Below are 23,377 nucleotides of genomic sequence, written 5' to 3' on the forward strand. Positions count from 1 at the left end.
TATTCTGTATATTCCTAATTCATCTTGCCAGGTGTCTTCAAAGAGTCCATAAAAGTTATATTCCTACGCATCTGAAAGTCAGGCAAGCTTTGCCTTCTTTACCTCAGGGAATCCACTGAACTGCCTGCTTCCTTTCAGGTCATGCCATCCCCACCACAGGTGACATTTCCAGTTCTACCAACTTTGTTTTGCATTGCTCAGCCAGCCATTTCTTTCCAAACATGCAACTACGTTCCCCTTTGAAGATTGCAGGCTCAGGAAAAAGTGTTATGATCTGTGCCTACTTAAAACAAACAGGCATTTATTCTGAGTGGAGATTCAGCTAGCATAGGCCTTGGGTTCCAGAATAAATCATGCATTTTCACGAGTAAATATTTTGTTCGAATTTAAATTATTGTGACTCTTAATGGGACTCACACCCCATTTTAGCATCAACAATGTCTCCAGCTCACTTGCTCAGCCCACCTTCCCAAATATCAAGGAAACAAAAGCTGACCACCTTGAAGGCAAGGCCTGTGGTTCTCCTGGGCTCAAGTTTGGCTCACCATCTCCACTTAAAATACAACTGTTGAAGTGCCAACAGTGGAGGAATGGCAGATGAAGATGATGGACTTTTCGGAGCTAGCCAACCTGACTGGAAGAGTCCGCGACCAGAAGGAGGAGGAGTACCAGGAGGAATGGATGAAATTCAAAGACTATTTAGTTAAATATGCTAAGATAATTTAAATAGAAATACTTGCAAATACCAGATAGGCTTAGGATTTAAATATGTGATGTTATAGAATAATATGTTTAAAGTTAAAATGAAAAGAAAGAAAGACATTAATTAATTAAGTAAATTTTATGAGAAATTTGTTTTGGAAAACTGTTATAATGATATACATTGAAATTCAGCCAGGGGGATTCGAGGAAGTCACTTAACAATGTTATTAAGAGTGGAATAATTACAGTTAGGATTTATGTTTGTTTGTTTGTTTGTTTATAAATTTTGGAAAATCAATATTTTTTTTGGGGAAAAAATAAAAATAAAAGACAACTGCTAAGTTGTGGGTGAACATATCAGACAACACAGCAATTCTTCAGACAGCTCTTGTTTATTCACAAGCCAGAACAGAACTGAGCTGAAGGGTTCAGCCAACCTGCTTTTATAGAGCTCAGCTACAACGCAACAGTAACCACTTTCAGTAACTATCCAATCACTGAACGTCACTTTCAATCCCTTATTTGCATATGTGGACCTGAGTGAAAGCTATCTACAGTATCCCCCTGCTGGCTCAGGTTGAGAACTTCAGTACATAACAACAACCATGTAGCACAGTTGGATAAAAGCTCAGCTGAAGAGCTGCTGCTGAGAGTGGCTGAGATTGTAAGCCTGAAGGTAGGGACTGCTTTTTTCCTTGTTGACCTGTACGTAGTTCTGGGAATGTTTTCAGCTGAAAAGTGGGGCACAAATGCTTAAATGCTTTATTGATAGCTATCAATGTATTGTGACTACATAAGCCATAAGCCCCACCCAGCATGACTAGCAAACCCTCCAAGTATCTCGATTTTCCAGGGACAGTCCGGGAATTACAAAAGCCATCCTGGCTTCTAATTTGATCCTGGAATGTCCTTTTCCCCCCTGCCAGTGCTGCCACCGCCAAGCTCAGGGAGAAGGATGAGCCAGGGCTTGTCTCAAGTGGCAACAACCTCTCCATCGCTGCTGCTGCTGCTGCTGGCCTCCTCCCTTGGGCAGCTTGTGACAGCTGCTGGAGAATGGGCAAAGAGGAGGAGGGGCTGCCACCACCGAGGCCCCAATCCCACTTGACGTGCCGGCTAATGAGAGTGGGAAGAAGAAGAAGAAGAAGAAGAAGAAGAAGAAGAAGAAGAAGAAGAAGAAGAAGAGTAGTAGTTTGGATTTGATATCCTACTTTATCACTACCCTGCAAGAAGATCAAACCTATCCATTCTTAAGGAAATCAGCCCTGAGTGCTCACTGGAAGGACAGATCCTGAAGCTGAGGCTCCAATACTTTGGCCACCTCCTGAGAAGAGAAGACTCCCTGGAAAAGACCCTGATCCTGGTAAAGATGGAGGGCACAAGGAGAAGGGGACGACAGAGGATGAGATGGTTGGACAGTGTTCTCAAAGCTACCAGCATGAGTTTGACCAAACTGCGGGAGGCAGTGGAAGACAGGAGTGCCTGGCGTGCTCTGGTCCGGGGGGTCACGAAGAGTCGGACATGACTAAACGACTAAACAACAACAAAGGAGTCTTAAAGCGGCTAACAATCTCCTTTCCCTTCCTCCCCCACAACAAACACTCTGTGAGGTGAGTGAGGCTGAGACTTCAGAGAAGTGTGACTAACCCAAGGTCACCCAGCAGCTGCATGTGGAGGAGCAGGGAATCAAACCCAGTTCACCAGATTATGAGTCCACCACTCTTAACCACTACACCACACTGGCTCTCCACACTGGAAGGACATCAGGCAGGGATGAAGCTCCTTAGTATTTTCATTTTTCATTTAGATACAAATCAAGTTATTATTTAAAAACATGGGGGGGGGGTACTGTAAAATAAATTGAGACTTATTCATTAATCATAAATTATATTGACCTGATGTGTTTGTTTTGATGGGAACTTTATAGGTTGGTTATCTGTGTGGACATGCTGTCAACAGATTTTTTTAAAGATTCAGCCACAGAGAAGATCTTGACAAGTTTCTTGTGCCAGAAATATTGTTTCCTGCTCTGTTTAGAACACAAAACCTTTTCCATATCTTCCTTGATTTTATTAAATAGGGTAAATCACATCATTCTAGGGCAGCACTGCCAAATCTACATGGATCTGGAATATATATATATATATATAGTAATGTTTTATTTTTCAAACAGTTTCTCTGTAGTTAGAATAAGCTGAGGTGAGAAGCATTAAAATTAACGTTTGAGGTCCAGTTAATTTAACCATGATTTTAGAAGATGTCAGATTAGAAGAGACAACTTTCCCTAATTTGTTTCATTGCAGGCCCTGCTTCACATGGTAAAAAATGTTCTAGGACACTAACCACTTTTTAATGCTTGTTCTCAAATCTTGCCATTCATGGATTGCACCTGCTGTGGCTTTTGGTCTATCAAAGTCTGGATGGAAATAAGTTGCAGCTGCCATGGACTGGATTTGGACCAAGATATCGCACTGATGGTGACTGCCTGGAATTATGTAGCAAATAGGGACTCTGATTCCTCTCAGCTACAACAACGAAGTCCAGTACTACCGGGCATGTGAAATACTTCAGACAGCACGTAGCTTCCCCCTTCTACAGCTGGTCAGAGTTAATGAGTTAATTTCTTAGCCTGGATAAACTGAAAACTAATATTCCTGGGTGGGAGGAAGAGATGGAAAATCAAGGCATCTCTGTATTCTGCTTGATGTCAAGCTGGTACCGTTTTTGGTCCCATTAGATAAGGAACACAAAATAGGTGAGGGAATACCAGACTCTGTTGGAAGAAGAGTACTGTATGCAAGATTTTGAGTCGTTCAGAACTCTTCATCTAGCAGAATGGAAATACAGACCGTTTTGCAGTCTGTCTGTAGAGAAAGAGAGAGAGAGTGGATTCTTTATTCTGCCCAATAAGGAGTTCTGCGTAACCCTAATGTTAGCATCCTACTTCACCTACTACTTCCAACACAGATACACCCACTTCCCTATTCTGCATTGCACAATCCTAGGCAATTTGATCCGAAAAGAGAACACTTCACTAGTGTTTCCTCCCCTCCCTTCTCCACCTTTTGGAACCCATTGATTTTTCAAAGGCAGAAGAAGAACTCGGGGATATTTCTATTCAGCCTTTCCACTGCTCTTGAACTATCTGGCACTGCTGCCTCCAGCTGACCTGACCGCTCAGTAGTCCTCTTAAAACAAAAACCAAAAACAACAGCCAAGCATGATTTCACCCTTACATTTGTCTGGCACCCAGCAGGACTTACCTTGTGAGAAGGTATGTGGATTTGAATAGGGTGCCCTGTGCTACATAAAGGTGACAGGATCAGGAAGAGACAGAAGGAATATCCCAGGAGCTGCTCCATGGTGGTGGTGACTGGCATGAAAGTTCTGCCTCGTCTTTGCGGAAGGCTTTGTGGATGAGAACGCCTCCTTGGCATCCCTTTTCGTTCGTGCTTTTAAAACTTAGGTTTCTTTTTTCTTTCTTTTTTTCATAAAAAGGACCTATAAATGTAGCATTCATCCTGATACAAGCCTTGATTGTCCATGCATCCAAGACTGGAGGGTGGCCAGTTTCACTCGCTACTCCATAAGATGAAATGAAAACAAAATATTCTGAAGAGCCCGTGTCCTGTTTTCAGCACTTGATGAGGGCTCTGGAAAAAAAATAAACAGACCACAAATATGCTGCGTAAATAGACGATGGGTCCAGATCGCCAAGGGGACAGAAGAAGGTCACTGCAAAATGACTAGCGTTGCTACTTGTACCTGCTGCAGTGTTCCTTGGCAGAGAAGAAACCAAAAATAGGTCAAAGCTTCCTAAACAGAGGAACAGAAAACTCCCCAGTTCATTGGATGTGTGGAAGGAAGGGAAATATTTCCTCGATGCATGAGTCTTAGCGAATTTACACAGTTCCTTTTGGTCCTCATCTAATCCTCTGATTTTTGAAAGAAGCAAACCTCCCTCCTTGCAATGAAGCAAAAAACCCAAAATGCAAGAATGTCCCTTATCGCCTTGACCATTTATCTTAGCGTTGGAAGTCTTGGCAAGAAATATATATGAAAATACAGAAATTAGAGGAATTTGAGTAGGACAACAGAATTATAAACTAAGAGCTTTTGCTGTTGATGTGGTTCTAACCTTAGAAAATCCACTGGGAGAGTGTACCCAAAGCCCTGGAAACTATAACAAATTTTGAAAGCTTGGCAGGTTTCTATATCAACAAAGGAAAAATGAAGATGTTAACAAAAATTTAGATCCCCAAACCAAAGAACAATAGAAGCCATATTGGAGATTTAAATAGTGAAGAAGGTAAAATACTTGGGAATATCGATTTCGACTACAAACTTAAATCTTTTTCAGGATAACCATACCAAAACCTGGAATGAAATTTAAAAAGATATGGAGAGATGGGGAATAATGAACTTATGAACTTACCATTGTCGGGCAGAATATCAACAATCAAAATGATTGTCCTACCTAAAATGATGTTCCTCTTTCAAACAATAACAGTGATTAGCAACTATGCTTGCTTTAAAAAATGAAAAACGAATATGCTGAAATTAATATGACAAGGGAAAAGGCCACATATTAAATTCAAAATTTTAACAGAGACAAGAGGGGGCGGGGAATTCAGCCTTCCTGATCTAAAAATTTATTACGAGGCAGTATGACTAAGTTGGGTAAAAGACTGTATAGAATTAAAAAATACTAGCTTACTGGACTTGGAGGGATTTGACCTACGGTACTGCTGGCATGTGTATCTATATTATGACAAGGCTAGAGTACACAGATGGTTCTTAAACCATGTAATTAGAAGAAGTCTATCTTTGGTTTGGATTGGGTATAAGGACCAAACTGGCTATCACCCATGGAAGCAGTGTCAGCGAAGAAGATAAATATGAAAGGAAATTGAGGTACTTATAAAGATATTATAGAATTCAAAGAAGGCCAACCAATACTAAAAAAGACAGAAGACATACAAGATTGGATCAATGACTGGTTTCAGTACCATCAAAGAAATGAGATATTTAAAAAGGATAAAGAAAAAGGATTTAGTAAGAAAAGCTCAGATAAGAAACCATGATGAATACACCATAAGAAAGGAGTGGGAAAACTTTGGAGAATATTTAAAGAGTTATAACAGTTATATAAATCTCCAAGTAGGACCAGCGTTATGAAGAGCAGCTAAATCAGTTAGAAGGTGTGGAAGGATATGTAGCACAACTAAGAGTAAAAAGGAACCCATGGAGGGAAGTGCAGAGAAGTTGAACAATGTAGAAGGATAATGAAGAATATTGTGAAATGGATGTACTAATTTACAGAGGTACCTCGGGTTACATACCCTTCAGGTTACATATGCTTCAGGTTACAGACTCCACTAACCCAGAAATAGTACCTCGGGTTAAGAACTTTGCTTCAGGATGAGAACAGAAATCGTGCAATGGCGGTGCAGCAGCAGCAGGAGGCCCCATTAGCTAAAGTGGTGTTTCAGGTTAAGAATGGACCTCCGGAACGAATTAAGTTCTTAACCCAAGTTACCACTGTATTGTAAAAGCATAAATATATTTTTTAAAAACAACAACACCAAAATGCCTAAATTTCTGCTGCCCAATGTGTGGGATAAACAATCATGTTGACTTGTACTGGTTAGATTATGGAATGAGGGCAGGGAGAAATAGAGGGAAACCCAGGACCTCCCACTTCTCTTGGTTCTTCATGAGCACTTTTGATTTCATACAGGTAACTCCTATTTTATACTCATGTCCTAACATCCTTCTTTGGTTAGCGCTTGCAAATTTCACATAATTTGCCCACAGATACCTCTCTCTGTCTATCTCACATGCACATTTGCTGGATCAGAAGATGGCTGTCACCTATTGTTTTTATTCAAAGATGCACCACCCTATCATGGGGAATAGCCATGGCCTCCATTACATTTATTTCCTTAATCCATTTAAAAAGCCACCTACGCACTGGTTGCAATCAGAGTATCTGTGGTTGTACTTGCAGAACTCTGGATATTTAAATGTCTCTGCAAAGGGGAACATGATTTCTGCTGCTCTGTCGCTAAGTTTGGAAAGAGCCACCTTGCTCTGTGACCAGCTGAATATGAGGCAAGTTGTGTTGGTTGCTTTAAATGCAGAACATGTTGCCCTTCAAATATTGTTGGACTCCTGTTCCCATCAGCCCCAGCCAACAGGCACAATGGTCCAAGATTATCTGTGTTAGGAGTCAAACAACTTCTGGAAAGCTGCAACTTCTCCATCCCTGCTTTAGATAGATTGTGTGGACACTTTTAAGAGTCACAGACAGCCGACCTGACTGGAAGAGTCCGCGACCAGAAGGAGGAGGTGTACCAGGAAGAATGGATAAAATTTAAAGACTACTTAGATAACTTAAGTGGAAAAGCTTGCAAATATTAGATAGGCTTAGGATTTAAATATGTAAGGGTAGGATTTAAGATGTTTAAAGCTAAATTAGAAAGAATGAAAGATGTTAAGTGATTAAGTTAAAAAAAAATTCAGAAAATTGATTTTGGAAAACAGTTAAAATGATATACAATGAAATTCAACCAGGGGGATTCGAGGAAGTCACTTAACAATGTTATTAAGATTGTTTTTAATTACAATTAGGATGTTTGTTTGTTTGTTTGTTCGCCTTAAATTTGTTTGGAAAATTAATAAAAAAATTAAATTAATTTTTTTTTGGAAAATTAATAAAAAAAATTGAAGGAAAAAAAGAGTTGCAGACAGGCAGATCTGATGATGGATAATAATTTGCTAGGATGCTTTCCAGTTTGAGGGCCATTGATATGAATGGCAGCTGCACGAGAACACAGTAGAGCACTTGTTGAGAGGAACAACTATAGAAAGCTGCTTTAGACCAAGTCAGAGCACTGGCACTTCCAGATGAGTATTGTCTAAACTGACTGGCAAAGGCTCTCTGGGCTTTCAGATAGGGCTTTTCCCCAGCCCTGCTTGGAAATGCCAGGAACTGAATCTGGGACCTTCTGCATGCAAAACAGATGCTCTGCTACTGAGCTACAGCCATTCCTCAATTTCAACAAGGCTTGCACAAGAGAAATCCCTGGTAGGTTGTTCATCATTTTAATTGGTGAGGTGGGGTGCCATTTGCATTTTTCGGCTTAGGAATTGCAATTCTTGGGCCAGCCCTGGCCAAACTGCAATTTAAGAGGTTCACAAGCAACAAGAGAAGTGCCTTTCTCATATCAAAAGTCCCCAGGTAATAATCTATACTAAAGTTTACTTAGCATAAATGGATGGAAAAAGGTTCTACTAATATATTTCTGCTGCACTTCTTTCTTCAGGCAACCCAACAAAGTTATATTTTAAACAATGGACTCCATGAACAAGCTCAATTTAAATGAACTGAGATTGTGCAAAAGCATGAGGTGGTCTAGATGCCCTGTGGGTAACTTTTATCCAAATGCCCTGCATAAGAAATTATGACATGGAATAACTCGATAAAAATAGAGACTGTCAGATCTCTTTGATCTTGCAAGGCTAAAGGGAAATATATTATTGCCATCATAATCAACAGAATAATCTTTAAGATTTGCAGTTCCAAAAGCAACAGTGTGGGCAAACTACTGGAAAGGTACGTCCAAGTGGTTGTTTTTTTAATTAGAATATGCTGGCAAAGTGTTGGTGTTTGCTGCTTGGACGGAGGAGAATAAACCTGCACTGTGTCCACTGGGAACTCTGGCTTGATTCCATGGGCCAGCCTATTTCTATCCCACCCCAGTTCCTAGAGGTGCTAACTACTGAACAGGAACAGCACAGAAGAAATGCTGTGTTTTGCAGAGCTGGAGTAGCATAACATTAGTGACTAAGGGCAGAACCAGATGTCATAAGAAACATGTCTCTTTCTCTCTGTCTTTTTCAGAACCATTGCTTCCTCACTAGGGTGATTTAGTATTACCGAATTTAGCGTTAGTGATTCAGTGTTACCTGAAAGCAGAGTTTAAATGGTGATTCCACACAGAATTAACTGGAAGTCCCCATTGCCATTTTGAAAACTTGCTTTGAGGTGCAGGCTTAGTGATATCACATGAAGTAGCCAAACAGTGCTGTTCCATAGAAGGCATCTCCAAGAAAGTACCAGAACTAGCCTTATCAGGACCTTGACCCTGCAGGGAAGCTTGTAAATGCAGTTTCACAGCAGATTAACCTAGTGCTGCTTTAGTGATGTCACAGGCAATATTTTGTCTTGCAAAATTTTATCTATTTGCTCAACATGGTTGTTTTCCTGTTCATGAAATCGGTTGGATACCTGTTTCATTTCTGTGAGCTCTCTATTGACAGATCTCCCTAAAACAACAAGGTTAGGGAACAAAAGTGTTTTCCGAATAGACAAGAGCAACACTGTCTTTCTCACTATGCAGTATAAAAGGATAGGCATTCTGGAGGTGGGCAATCAAAGGGAAAATTCCAGATTCAAGGTTTGCTTGGTAGCCTGTGGGAAAGCATTATCTCTCAGCCTGACATTTTAAAGAGATTGGAATTTTAGAGCACTTTGTTTGCTGGGAAAGTGGAATGTAAATGATAAAGAACGGTTTGTTGTATAAATAACAGCACATCCAGACAAAACCGAGGAGTCTTGACTCCTGCAGATCCTGATCAAAATTGGTGGCTTGTGTCCCTTGGGACTGGAAGGGAGAAAGGCAGGGAGTCTACCACTTAGTGGAAGCAGCGCCCATGACAGGCAGAATCAACTAATTCTAGTTTTTGCCCACATCCTCATCTCCATTAAGTTTTATAAGGGCTACTTTTATTTATGATCCAGATAAAAAAAAAACCACTTTGGAAATTGGCTATTTAACTCTGACAATCCTTTACTGTATTTATGTATGTATGTTCCTTGCTTCATGGTACATAATTGATCATTACCAGGTTGAAAACCTTTGTCCTATAGTTTTCTTGCCTCTGTCTTAATGACAATGTGAACTTGTTGACTTCTATCTCCTGATTTAGGTGGTTATCTCTCAGCCCCCTGGCAGTTGTGCTGTAAGGTGCCACAAGATACCATCTTGTCCCCAATGATATTTAACCTGTGTATGAAACTATTGGGAGCAGTCATTAGGAAAACTGGGGCAAGGTATAATCAGTATACAGTGGTACCTCAGGTTAAGTACTTAATTCGTTCTGGAGATCCGTTCTTAAGCTGAAACTGTTCTTTACCTGAAGCACCACTTTAGCTAATGGGGCCTCCTGCTGCCGTCGTGCCACCGAGCCCGATTTCTGTTCTTATCCTGAAGCAAAGTTCTTAACCTGAAGCACTATTTCTGGGTTAGAGGAGTGTGTAACCTGAAGCGTATGTAACCTGAAGCATATGTAACCCGAGGTACCACTGTACTGAGGATACCCAAGTCTATTTACAGTGTAAAGCCAGTGTGGTGTAGTGGTTAAGAGCGGTAGTGTCGTAATCTGGGGAACCGGGTTCGCTTCCCCGCTCCTCCACCTGCAGCTGCTGGGTGACCTTGGGCCAGTCACACTCTCTGAAGTCTCTCAGCCCCACTCACCTCAGAGAGTGTTTGTTGTGGGGGAGGAAGGGAAAGGAGATTGTGTGCCGCTTTGAGACTCCTTAAAGGGAGTGAAAGGCGGGATATCAAATCCAAACTCTTCTCTTCTTCTTCTTCTTAAAAGTGCTTATGCTTAGGAAGTGTGCATATTATAGCTGCAGAGAGAAAATGCAAAAATGTGTACTTAGATAAAGTTGCCACAAAATGTGTATACTGGAAGAAGATTGCACTAAAATTAGAGAAACTGAAATTTTCAGATTCATTCAGTGGTCTCACTGGATGGGGTTGTATACCCCTGAAGCTGCAAGTTCATAGTTTGAGGTGGAGCAGAGGCTCTTGGATACTATTGCAGGTTCTGTGCTGGGATAACCTGACCTCTGTTTTCCGTGTGCTAATAACCTAAAGCTTGCACTACTGCATTGCGCTGCATGTGGGGCTGACTCTGAGGTTGGCCCAGAAGTTGCAGCTAGTGTAAAATGTAACAGCTAAACTTCTCACTGGGACAAACTATACACTGCTGTTGAAAGAATTACAGTGGCTGCCCATTAATTACTTGGCTTAATTTAAGGTATTGGTACGACAAAGCCCTATACAGCTTAGGACCAGAATCGTTTCATCCTTTATGTATCTAAATGATCACTGCGCTTTGCAGGAAAGGGTCTCTTGCAGATCATTAGGAGGTATGCTCTGTACAATGTAGGAATCAGGCCTTTAGTGTGGCAGCACCTGCCCTTTGGAACACCATCCCATTACGTATCAGACAGGCATAATTTCTGTTTGGGGCTTTTAAGTGAACAAACAACTTGTCCATTGGTTTGCAAACTTGAAAGGGATAATCTTACTGTTTTATCCTTTTTGTTAACGACATAGAAGTTTCCTATAATCAAGCATCATATGAATTTTAGGAAATAAATAATATTGAATGGTCCCATTTCAAATGAAAACACTTGGCCAATTTGCATGTAACGCTAATGCCTGGCTACATCTGAATTTGGGCTCGTGAGCAGTAAACATTAACAAAACTTGATTACAGTTTGTGACTTGTTTGGAGCAAGATAAACCATTAGTCTGGGTTCAGACACAATGCTAAGCCAAACTATGACAGCAGCAGCATCAGAGAAGTGCAGTGGCCCGGATCTTTGCTTCAGGAACCTGCATATTTGCTCAATTGCACTAAGTCAGAGTTTGTCTTAGTGTTAATATGTGAACTGAGTCACTGTCTGCCACTATTATGTACTGAGTTGAATAGGATCCAAAATGCAGCAGTCTGATTGGTCCTAGAACAATGCAGCAGTATGATTGGTCCGCAGGAGCCACCCAATCCAGCTCCAGGTGGAAGTGAATCAGCAACCTGATTGGCCTACAGGAGAATCCCAGAATTAGCCAATCACGTGCGCCCCTTGTGTAAATAATGTATATAAAGCGTATATTTTGGGGGAATTTTCATTCCTCACTACTATGAGCTGAATAAAGAGCATGAAATCCACACTCGACTCTGAGTATATTTCAGCCACATTTGGCAAAAACTAAGCACTAATTTAAATTTGCTTAATGAGGTGCTATAAGACCTTATGCAGGGTTTGCAATGCCTCAAGTTTTTTGTGGAGAGAGGTGCTAATTTGAAAGAGCCCCCACTCAAAAGGAGCCTCCATTGCCAACAAGCTGATAAAAATGAGGAAAAAATATTGCAACTAATTATTTATTAAGTGAAAAAGTGACAAAATGTATAAAAGTAGTGTGACTGCGAATGAAAGAATACAGTAAAGCAATGGATTTTGCCTTCTCTATATTGAGGATGAATGGCAATGACCCTTCTGAAGTTGTGTTAAAGCACCGTTCTGCTACCCCAAAATGTATTTTGCTTTCCACATCTGAAACAGTGACTCCTTATTCCAGAGCCACTACCTTCTGATCTTTCTGCCAAAGGCCATATCCTTCTCTGGCCTGAGCCTGTTGAAGATGATGTGGCTGGAAAGGGAATCAGCTTGGGCTGCCAGTGACGGGCCTAACACAGAAAGTCAGAACACAATTCCCTCAAAACAAAAACAACCCTCACCAAACACTTAATTGTATCCTTTAGCAATAATACTACCCTACTAGAATAAGTTGCACATGAATCCTATAGTTGTTCAGTTCCAGTAGTGTCAGGAATAAGCAGCTATGACTAACCAATGATTTGTACCTCTGCTAAGGAATGCCAAAGCCTATTTAACTGGGAGGTTTCCACTTTGGTGTGTATAACCTGGATCCTGCCATAGAGAGACTGGGGAGACAAATTACTCACTGGAAAAAGTTTTATATAGAATGGAAGAGTTTAAATCTGTTTGAATTTTAGTAACATTTTTAGTGCCAGTCAGGGTTCACTACCTACTATTTCACACAGAGACACACAAAAAACACACGTTTTTTGTGGGGTTTAAAAAATAGATATAATCAATAACAACAAAGAGTCTTGTGTATATTAAAGACTGATAACACGTTTATTATGGCCTAAGGTTTCATGGATTAACACAGCTACTTCTCTGGAAATTTTAATAACTGTAGTATGTAATGTATAACAGCATAATAATGAAAACTTCTCGAAAGAACCTACAAACAGCATACGTTTTCTTTTCTTTTTTTTAAAAAAATGGTATTGGTTTTCACAACATTATAAACAAACACATAAAACAAACAAACAAAAATAATAACCGTATTAAAAATTACACTTATTAACATTGTTAAGTGACTTCCTTGCTCCCCTTGGTTGAATTTCATTGCATGTCCTTTTAACGGTTTTCCAAATCATAGTTCTTAAAATAATTTAACTTAAACATTAACATCCTTAGATCTTCACATTATGAAATTAAACATATTAATTCATCACTTAACTTAAATAAAATCCTAAGCCAATTAAGTATCTGCAAGCTGTTTTCAGCAAACAGCATACATTTTCTGTTCTGCTGCACACAGGGCCAGTCTGAGACCTTTTGGCACCTGAGGCAAGACCGACGCTTCCCTCCAACGCCACAGATCTGGGCCCACAGCCCAGTGGGATGAGATGCCTCAGGTTGCCTCACTGGTGCACCAGCCATACTAGGGCAGCAAGCTAGCTTAGAGGCTCAAATTTCTTTATTTTTATAATAATTTTTATTAAAGATTTTACATTACAAAAAATAAAAAAACAGAAAAAAATAAAAAATATCCAACAAAAATTGTTAAAAACAATCCTTCTTTCCATCTCCTTAATTTTCATTTACTTGTTTCTCGGACCTCCTCATACCACCCTTTTTTGTATTCCAAATCAAATTATTAATTCAACAATTTCTTGCTTAGAGGCTCAAATTTCTGTGGCACCAGTGGTGTGTGGTCAGTGGACTTGGCTAGCCCCTAAATGTTCCCCTGGTTCCATCCTTCTCAAAGCCTGGGAAGCTTCTGCCTGGCTTAGGGAAGGAGGCATGATGCTCACGCGCACGCTCTCTGCATCACCCTCGCAAGCTGGTGCCTCTGGCCCTAAAGGTTTCCCTACAAAACATTTCACCGCACACTAGCGAGTGGCGCCCTGTGTGACACCAAAGTTTGGCACCTCCCGCCAACTGCATCATAGTTGCGGCGCCCCCAAGGCATAGCTGACAACCTTTCCCTTTTCTTACGAGGAATCCTATTCGGAATAAGGGGATTTCCCTTTAAAAAAAGGGAAATGTTGACAGCTATCCCCCAAGGGTCTGCGCCCTGTGCAACCAAACTGGCCATGCTCCCCTAAATCCGCCTCTGCAGGGCAGAGCACATGGCACACATTTCTAGCCACTTTCCACTCATCAGAATTTGCCACCTGAGCAGCAGCCTTACTCTGCCTCATGGTAGGGCTGGCCTTGGTTGCCTTTACAGAGGCTGTGTATAAATTCCTGTTTACTCTGCATCCAGTGCGCTCCCACCACTGGTTTGGGAAGTGGTGCACACACGTCAGCCACAGTTCCTATGTATCCTGTATCTATGCTGCCATTTATTATGAAACGTTGAGTTTTGATGCATCCCCGCCCTCCCGACCAGCTTTGATGCAAACTGAGGAAGAAATGACCTAGCTGCATTTTAAGCGGGGTGATTTGTATCCATCCGTAAATAACTGCTGTGGGGAGAAGAGAAAGAGTGCCCCTTCTAGCAATACAGGGAGCCTTTATTCCACCTCCAAGCCAGTGCCGTCCTTTCAGATTCTGAAGTTTATTAAAGGAAATCTTCAGTTCCTTGCTATAATGTGATTGTGGCCTGACTGCCCCCCTCGCCCTGCTTCTTCCCTTTTTTACTCAAATGCAGCTCCTGGGACAATTTTGTTCAGGTAACAGTAGTGTTACCTGAACAAAAGACAGTGAGAGATTTTACTTTCTTGGGCTCCATGATCACTGCAGATGGTGACAGCAGCCACAAAATTCAAAGACGCCTGCTTCTTGGGAGAAAAGCAATGACAAACCTAGACAGCTGCTTAAAAAGCAGAGACATCACCTTGCCAACAAAGGTCCATATAGTTAAAGCTCTGGTTTTCCCAGTAGTGATGTATGGAAGTGAGAGCTGGACCAGAAAGAAGGCTGATGGCCGAAGAATTGATGCTTTTGAAATACGGTGCTGGAGGAGACTCTTGAGAGTCCCATGTACTGCAAGAAGATCAAACCGATCCATTCTTAAGGAAATCAGCCCTGAGTGCTCACTGGAAGGACAGATCCTGAAGCTGAGGCTCCAATACTTTGGCCATCTCATGAGAAGAGAAGACTCCCTAGAAAAGACCCTGATGTTGGGAAAGATGGAGGGCACAAGGAGAAGGGGATGACAGAGGATGAGGTGGTTGGACAGTATTCTCAAAGCTCCCAAAATGAGTCTGAACAAACTGCGGGAGGCAGTGGAAGACAGGAGTGCCTGGCGTGCTCTGGTCCAGGGGGTCACGAAGAGGCGGACATGACTAAACAACAAAACAACAACAGTAGTGTGGAAAGAGAGGCTCTTTAATGCACACAGCCCACCCAAGCTGCAGCTGGGAGAAATATGCACTTGCTGCATTTGAGTTAAATGGGGGTTGGGGTTGGGGGAGAAGCAGTATGTGGAACACAAAGCATGACACCTCCTTATAGAAGAAAACTCAAGTTTATTTACTCCCAAGTATACAAGCACAGACCCAAGCTGCTAGCGTGCAAATTGTAGAGTTGGAAGGGACTCCGAGGGTCATCGAGTCTGACCCCATACAATGCAGGAATCTCAGGTAAAGCAACCATGACAGAGGCCACCCAATCTCTTCAGCTGCAAAGAAGTGGCCCATTCACTCTTTCGCAAGCAAATACAAGTGAGTCTTGAGGCACCTAATGAATTTATTATGGCAGACATTATCGACTGAACCGGCTTCCCCCCCCCAACGCCGCCTTCGTGGCTCTTTTCCTCCCCGCCAGCCAGCGGCCCCGCTTCGACGCCCGCCTCAGAAACAAACTGAGGCGAAAATGGCGGGAACGAAGCGTCCGCTGGAACCGAGGCGACGACCAGGAGGCCAAGGCCGCGGAGGGAAGCGTTGCTAAGCAACAGCCGACCGAAGACGGGAGTAGACGGAGGCGCCTGCGCACTGGGAAGCCGGGGGGGGGGGTCGGCAAGCGGCTCGGCGCGCGCATGCTCAGAAGTGCCGAGAGGGCGGGCGTCGTGCGGTGCAGCGCAGTTGCATGCGAGCCGCGGAGGAGGTGAGTCGTGGTGGCTGGTGCTCCGGTGGCCTTAGGGGTTTCCTCAGCGAGAGGACCCGGGTTGGGCTCCGCCCCCCGCCCGCGTGAGTTGTACCTGTTGGATTGCTGCCTGTTGGGTTGCTGACTCTTTTGCGGGGGGGGGGGCGGCGGAGGATGCTATCAGTATGGGGCGCAGCAGGCTTTCCAGAAAGCAGGCGGGTTGCTTTTCTTATTATTTCCAGAAATGTCGTAGTCGCCGTTTTTCCTAAGAAGCCTCACCTGTTGAGCTTCTGCCTGTTGCATGATTTCTACAGGCTCAACGAGCCCTGCTTTGCTATGGGGAGTTGGCAGCGTGTGTTTTGGGGGAGTGGCAGTTTCTGAAGTGGGGAACTGGCAAATGTAGCCCTGGACCCCGAGTTTCTACTGGAGTCGGGAGGGGAAATGTTCTGGCTTCGTTCTTGAGTGACAAAGTAAGGGAGACAAGACTACACCTGCCATAGCTTTCTCTTCCTGTTTCCCACAAGCTCTTGTCGGAGAGATGTCCCACACCAAGCGTAGCAGCAAGGGAGCCGGCCCTTCTCAGGTACTGCACATGGACTGACTTCTTGATTTATTAATATATTGTAATGTGTAGCTTATACTGCCAAACAAAACTAGATGCAGTCCCCCTTCCCTCAAACTAAACAGTAGCTTGTAAAAACACCAATCTGCATAAAAAATTCAATCAAAAGGTCACAAAGATAAGAATGAAAAGAAGATAATTCACCAGCTGCAACCCATAAGTGGTAAAATATAGCCCTAAGCCACCAACATCACCTGCATTTGGGTGGGCAGCAGAGTCCAGATTTCATACCTGGCTGGTTGCAAATCTCCATATGGTAGAGACAAGTGTCTAAAACATGTATACAGTAATACCTCTGCGAACGTCCACCTTGTCTAACGTCCATGGCAAACCCGGATGTACTGGAATGGGTTTGCTGCTCGCGCATGCGCAGAAGCACTAAATCGTGCTTCACGCATGTACAGAAGCACAAACCGCTCCACACGTGTGCGTGCACAGACGCGGCACTTTGCCCTGCATCCTTTTTGGCTAGTGACTGGGGCTCCAGTACATTTATGCAGTTCAGATATGATGAGTAGCATTTGCATGTTGCACTTGAGTTTTACAGAACTTGCTGAAACCTTAAATGTTCAGCTATATATATGAAAGGTTGTAGCTTTTCAACAGAGAAATGTAATCCAATTAATAGGACACTCCAATGCACGTTTACTTAGAAATAAGTTCCATTGGGTTCAGAGGGTCTTACAGTCAAATATATGTGCTTGGATTGTAGTCTTGGTAAGAAATTGCTCAGAGAATGTCAAGCATGTTTATCTCTACATGTGGCTAGCACGAGATCAGAGCTGACATCTCCAGAGATGACAAGCCTGTGTGAATCCTACAGCTGGATCCCAAAGCCTTTTTTAAAAAACGAATCCTCTTTCCTTACCCAGGTACAACACACGGGTCCAGATGATGAAGAAGGCACACTGAGTCTAATGATGACACCCAGCCAGCTGCGGCATACCTTGGGGCACCGCCCACGGAATCAAGTGGAACTCAAAGTAAAGGAGCCTCTGCTGCAATTGTTTATGCTTCTTTGGGGCCTCACAGCCATGATTGGCTATAGCCAAAGCTGTGTCCATTCAGTTGAAAAAAAGTGCTAGTAAAAATAGAGTTTTGTGACTTGTGTAAACTATGTACAGATTGGCATGGTCTTCCTAGTTTTGTTAGCTGTCGCAGATGTAAGACACTGAAACCCTCCCTGTCAACCATTGAAAATCTTATTCAGCCACGGTTCTGGGTTCTGAGATTGTCTACATACTTATCAAACAGATTTGCAGTCATAATTCTAGATTTTTTAAAAAAATGAAGGCTGAAATTCTCAGGTAACTGAATTCTGTGCCCACAGCATTGCAGCATAGACATAGACCCACTGACTGCCTATGTTGTATTCTCCCTACAGGCACATGAGCTCGTGCAGTTTTTTCTGATCAAAGACCAAAAGAGGATCCCAGTTAAAAGGGCAGGTAAGAACAGGACCAAATTGCGTTCGTGCCAGAGATACCCAAATTCTGTTTTCAGGGTGAGATTAAGCAAATTTGTTTTGGCACTTCTGCTCTTCTAGAACTACCAGACGTCCTGCCTAGGTCTCCTTGGTTTCCAACCCCTTATGAGTTATTGTGCACATATTTTCAAGTTTTGAAAGCTTTGCTTCAGTCAATTGCTTTCTAATTGTTGTTCATTATTTTTTTTAAGTGCAGATTTTTTTCAATGGAATTTTGCTTTGTATGTTTGTGTGGTTTTTTTTTTTAATACAATGTAAGAAGGCCTGGTCAACAAACCTATCTGTCTCCTTTATAGATGTTCTGAAACATGTTATCAAAGACTATAAAGATGTCTTTCCTGTGATCATCAGACGTGCCAATGGGATCTTTCAGCTGGTGAGGGAGGAATCCATTATTGGTTTGGGCAGAAGTGTGCGACTCCATCCATTTTGCTTTAGTTGTGGATTCTCATAAGGCCAGCCTCTCAAAGCAGGACTGCAGAGAAGATTTCTGCAGTGTCTAGTGAGGCCAAAGCAGTGGCTCTGAAGCTGATAGACCATCAAAAAGCTAGGAGCATAGCAGAGTTTTTTGTCCTTGAGGTCAGCTTGACTGACGTGCTATGGCTTGACATGAATATAGGGAGAGAAGAAATGGCAATTTTTGCATAAATTGTAGAGATTGTTTGAATGTATTTATCTACGCTTAGGCCTTTAGTATATTGTGGAAAATCCAGACCCACAATGAAGGATGATCCTTACTCAGTGATTCAAATTCTGAGCAATACGATTTATGTCAGGGATAGAACTGATTCGTTTCTTAATATCTAGTTGTGATTTCTGTCTTCTTTAAATGGGATTGTAATAGTGGAAGAGAAAATTGGCCTTTTACACTCTGGTCTGAATGTATTTATCTTTTTCTGCTTTGTCAGCTATTTGGAATGGAGTTGGTGGAACTTGACTCCAGAAATCCCACATACATCTTGATCAATAGATTGCCACCACTGGAACAGAGCTTGGAAGAGTAAGCAGAAGAGTGTTCTGGTTCTCTTTTGGCAGTCTCAGCTGAAACGGAAATGAAATGAAACCCTCTCTCTCTCCTTCCCCCACTTTGGCCTTGGTGCTTATCATCCTGTTGTTTTATTATTCAGAGAGACGTTAAGGTTCTACCAGAAGGAAGCACAAGACCAACTCTACCAACTACCATACGATCCCTGACCTAGAATGTTAATTTCCTCTTCTTTTTTAAAAAGAGCTAGTTCGGGTTCACCCTGCCCAACAAGGAACTAATTCCAGTTAATGTTAGCCCCTTTGCAAACAATTTTTTTTCATCATTCAGAATGTTACAGGCTGCTGTGCTGATGTGTAAAATATACTTAAGACTAAGGAAACATGAAAGTGCACACGCACACACAGAGAGAGAGAGTGGAATATGAATTTTTTATTTTCCCCAACTGTGATGATTAGGTTTACAGGTCCCCCAATGTTTAAAGAGTAAGAAACACATGTAGGAGGATCAACTTTGAATATGACTTAGAAATTGTGTGATGTTCTACCCCAAAATGAACTTAATTTACATTCAGTTCACCTGGCAATTAAGGTACTATGCTTTCAGATATAATTCAGATATTTTTTTAAAAAAACAACTTACTCAGTGATCTTTGTTAAACTGAACTATTACAGTTACAGATAGATAGCTGTGTTGGTCTGCCATAGTCAAAACAAAAAAAATTCTTTCCAGTAGCACCTTAAAGACCAACTAAGTTAGTTCTTGGTATGAGCTTTCATGTGCATGCACACACATGGTATCTGAAGAAGTGTGCATGCACACGAAAGCTCATACCAAGAACTAACTTAGTTGGTCTTTAAGGTGCTACTGGAAAGAATTTTTTTTGTTTTGAACTATTACAAGCGCTGCATTTGACTAAGGTGAGATGAAGTGGTTCTGAACACACAAAAAGGAAGTGTTGGTGTGTGATTCTTTGATCCCAGGCCAGCACTACTTCTTCCTCGCAGCGTGCATTTTAGCCAAGGCATCAGAACTATCAATTCCTGAAGTTAAAAGCATTTGGTTGAGTTCGTTTGTTTCTTGCTTTATAACCCAAGCTTCAGTTAAAACACCAAATCCAGTGTTGGGAGACTGAATCTCTTTCTCTCTCTCTCTCTCTTTTTTTTTTTTTTTTGCAGCGATGACATCATCTGTAAGATGGGGCTCCTCCTTGCCATTCTCAGCCTGATCTTCATGAAGGGCAATGTGGCTAAAGAATGTGAGTTGCACTCCATTCGGTTCATCTGACTTCTTTGGTAGCCTCAGTTGCAAACTCTCATCTCTTGCTTTCTTTCCATCCAGCTGCTGTTTGGGAGCTGCTGAAGAGGCTGCGAATTGACAGCCTTAGGTATGATTGTCCAGGGGTAGCCATCTGAATCATAGACCCAACTCCTTCAGTGGGTGGAATTATGTTCGGGAATTGGGGAAGCAAATAACTCCTTGCTCCTCTGATATTATGTGCCCTGACAAAATCCCACTCTCTAACCGTTCCAGGGGAAGATGCAAGGCATTTGGTGATGTGAAGAAGCTCGTGACAGAGGAATTTGTCAAGCAAAAGTGAGTCAAGAATTGCAAATCTTTCTACCTTTTTAGTAGAGAAGAGAAATGTGTTGTACTGCTTTAAAAGTGTTAGGAGACTAGAATCCAGAACTCATTGTTTTGTTTCTAGTGCCTAAAATGGGGTGGGAGACCAAGACCAGATATATCCTTTAGAGAAAGGAATTATGATTAGAATACTGTATAGGTTATTAAGGGGACCTTTCTCTTCCTCCTCCTCCAGGAACCAAAAGTATCTGATTCCCTTACCTAGGCAGAAACAAAACACGATCTGTGCTGTGAAGTAGTGATGTACGGCTAAATTCCTTGAATCTGCACAGGGTTGTAACAGTGGTTCATTGCATTTGTTCCTTGTACGCAAATGTGTGGGATTGAAATCTTGTGTGCACAGAGCACATTCATGGCAGAAATTGTAGCTTGACTGTTCATAATATCCAGCTGAGTTTACACGCCCTGGAAGACATCAGACAACTCTCAACTGGAGTACAGATACTTCAGCTTTTAGCCTTTCTATTCTCCTGTGTCTTTGTCCATGGAGTTTTCTTGGCAGGGATACTGGAGTGGCTTGCCGGTTCCTGCTCCAGGTGGATCACGTTTGGTCAAACCTCTCCACTATGACCTGTCCATCTTGGGTGGCCCTGCACGGCATAGCTCATAGCTTCTCTGAGTTACTCAAGCCCCTTCGCCACGGCAAGGCAGTGATCCATGAAGGGGTACAAACATGAGTCTGACCAAACTGAGGGAGGCAGTGGAAGACAGGAGTGCCTGGCGTGCTCTGGTCCATGGGGTCACGAAGAGTCGGACACGACTAAACGACTAAACAACAATTCTGTGTGTGGGATGGCTTTTTCCTACAAAGGATTGTAGCAGTGATCATGCAATTCTCACTTTCTAGGTACCTGGAATATACTCGCCTCCCACACACTGATCCACCTGAGTTTGAGTTCAGATGGGGACAACGGGCTGCTAGAGAAACTTCCAAGAAGGAGGTGTTACAGTTTGTTGCTAAGGTACTAGTCACCTACTAATAAGGCATGACCAGTCAATTTTTTCCATTGAGAGACTCTGTTGCCTGCAGAGTTTGCCCATGTGGCTGTACCAAAAGATCTCAGCCAAATCTGTACTTGCAGTAAAACTCTACCCAGCATTAAGAATGCCCGGACTCTGGGACTGGAATAAATGAAAGAAATGTTCCCCTGTCTGTACATCCTGCATGTTTTATACTAGACCATCCTTTTCTGATTTTTAAAAATTTAAATATTTATGGAACAGAGAAATGGAGAAAAGAGAAAAAAGTAAAGGTTGTTGTAATGGTTCTAGGGGTTGCTCGTGCGTAAGCAAACACCTGGGTGTATTGCCTGAGTGAACCTTTTCTGTCCGGACAGCAACTCACCCGTGGCTGACTCAATCGCTGGCAGAATCCGTCAGTGGGCGTTTCTTAAACTTCTTCCAGCAAAGAAGCTCTTTGACGCCTAGTCTCCTCCTACTCTCTCTGCACGAAAGCCTTCTGCGCAAGGAGGGCGTAGGCAGCGGAGGACCCCTACTCTCCCCGCTGGTCCCCGGCAAGGAGTCATGGGACCGCCTCACCGCTTCCCCCATCTGCCCCCCTTCTCCACTGGTGCTACGCTGATTCTCTTCCCCAGAAGATGGGCTGCCTCTCCCAATCCCAGGATGCTCTCTGGAATCCCTCTGGATTTTGCTCTCTCCCTCCGCCACTGATGGCAGTTCCCTGACAGTTGTGAATACTGTATGTGGATTATGAGGGTATAGGGGCAAACACTTAACTGCAGGGGACTGGCCATTGTTAGCTTTCCTCAGTTGATCACTCTCAACCTCTGAGCTCTTCCTAGACATCTTTCAAATGTATTCAGGCTCTTCTCTGCAGTCATAGGGGAGAGCAACTTGCCTACAACACATGATACTGGAATGTTAGCTCTTGTGCAGTTTCACAGATCCTATACTGCCTTTTTAAGAGGTGCAGCCTGATTCTGGTTCTTCTGCATGGAATTCCTCCTTTCTCTCCGCACCCCCAAATTATGTTGGCAGCATCTGAGCAGGCAGAAAAGGTTCTGATTTCTTGTATAGCTTTCTATTCTGTTGTTAGAATGTGGCTTATATTGGATATATGTAATTGAAAATTAATAAAAAATATTTGCAAAAAGTAATAATTCTTTTTTTTCCTAACTGTGTCCATCTGATTCTCTCTCCAAATCAGATACAGAAAAGGGACCCAAAATCCTGGATGAGCCATTACCAGGAGGCTGAAATAGAGGCCAATGCTGCAAGAAGAAAATAGCTGTTACGGCGTTGGATTACAGGGAGTCATTGGAACCCCCAAGTGGAAGTGGGTCTGCAGCCTTCTATGAGTACAGCTGGGAGAAGTGCTTTGAGGTTCATTTTATAGGGCTTGGCTCCATATAAAGCACTCTGTGCAGCTTGGTAGGTTTCCTCCAAATGGAGGAAAGATTCCGTAATACACTTGGGACACTTAATCCTTCAGTCCGATAAGATTTATCCATAAAGAACATGTCTGATTGATGGTTAAGTTCAACGTCTTTGTGATAATTTTTTTAAAAAATTTTGTATGGTTTTATATTGGTCAGGAGAATATGGATCAGAGGTAAAAGTTATACTCAGATATAGAATATTTCTTTATTTAACTGCCTCTGTAATGTGGATAACACACATTGTAAATAGTGGTTTTTTTCATTAAAACAAAATAAAAATATAGGGCACATCCAGTCGGAGCAAGTGTTTTTATATCCTATTGAAAATGTAAGC

The 23,377-nt window shown here is 42.3% G+C and overlaps 3 protein-coding genes across 6 annotated transcripts in view; 1 reads left to right on the top strand and 2 right to left on the bottom strand.

Annotated features, from left to right (window-relative positions):
- The window catches only part of ITIH6 (inter-alpha-trypsin inhibitor heavy chain family member 6), a 31,517-nt gene extending 27,033 nt beyond the window's left edge, over positions 1-4,484 (bottom strand). For 2 of the 3 annotated variants that reach the window (XM_081893813.1, XM_081893812.1), the window contains exon 1: positions 3,963-4,483. In XM_081893813.1, the coding sequence (XP_081749939.1) occupies positions 3,963-4,136 (174 nt within the window). In that variant the 5' untranslated portion in view covers positions 4,137-4,483. Of the gene's footprint in view, positions 1-3,962 lie in introns of all 3 variants that reach the window. The other variant, XR_014163922.1, reaches the window with a different exon arrangement.
- Positions 1-23,377, bottom strand: part of PFKFB1 (6-phosphofructo-2-kinase/fructose-2,6-biphosphatase 1) — a 294,172-nt gene that overhangs the window by 250,480 nt on the left and 20,315 nt on the right. The window lies entirely within an intron of this gene.
- Positions 15,462-23,337, top strand: LOC309360139 (non-structural maintenance of chromosomes element 3 homolog). Of its 2 annotated transcripts, none has more exons than XM_081894755.1 (11): positions 15,462-15,546; positions 16,432-16,490; positions 17,402-17,512; positions 17,914-17,977; positions 18,312-18,391; positions 18,924-19,015; positions 20,179-20,258; positions 20,342-20,387; positions 20,534-20,596; positions 21,492-21,606; positions 22,812-23,337. In XM_081894755.1, the coding sequence occupies exons 1-11, from the start codon at positions 15,477-15,479 to the stop codon at positions 22,890-22,892; spliced, it is 861 nt and encodes a 286-aa protein (XP_081750881.1). In that variant the 5' UTR covers positions 15,462-15,476; the 3' UTR covers positions 22,893-23,337. The 2 variants fall into 2 exon arrangements, with proteins under 2 accessions (XP_081750881.1, XP_081750882.1); XM_081894756.1 differs by lacking the exon at positions 15,462-15,546 and adding an exon at positions 15,871-15,928.

This window comes from Podarcis melisellensis, assembly GCF_964234715.1.
Source record: "Podarcis melisellensis genome assembly, chromosome: 17".
Classification (NCBI taxonomy): domain Eukaryota; kingdom Metazoa; phylum Chordata; class Lepidosauria; order Squamata; family Lacertidae; genus Podarcis; species Podarcis melisellensis.

Coding starts and splice junctions, on each gene's coding strand:
- LOC309360139 (XM_081894755.1), top strand. CDS start 15,477: ATGACAGAGGCCACCCAATCTCTTCAGCTGCAAAGAAGTGGCCCATTC. Junction 16,491..17,401: donor AGGGAGCCGGCCCTTCTCAG/GTACTGCACATG, acceptor TTCCTTACCCAG/GTACAACACACGGGTCCAGA. Junction 20,259..20,341: donor GGGCAATGTGGCTAAAGAAT/GTGAGTTGCACT, acceptor CTTTCCATCCAG/CTGCTGTTTGGGAGCTGCTG.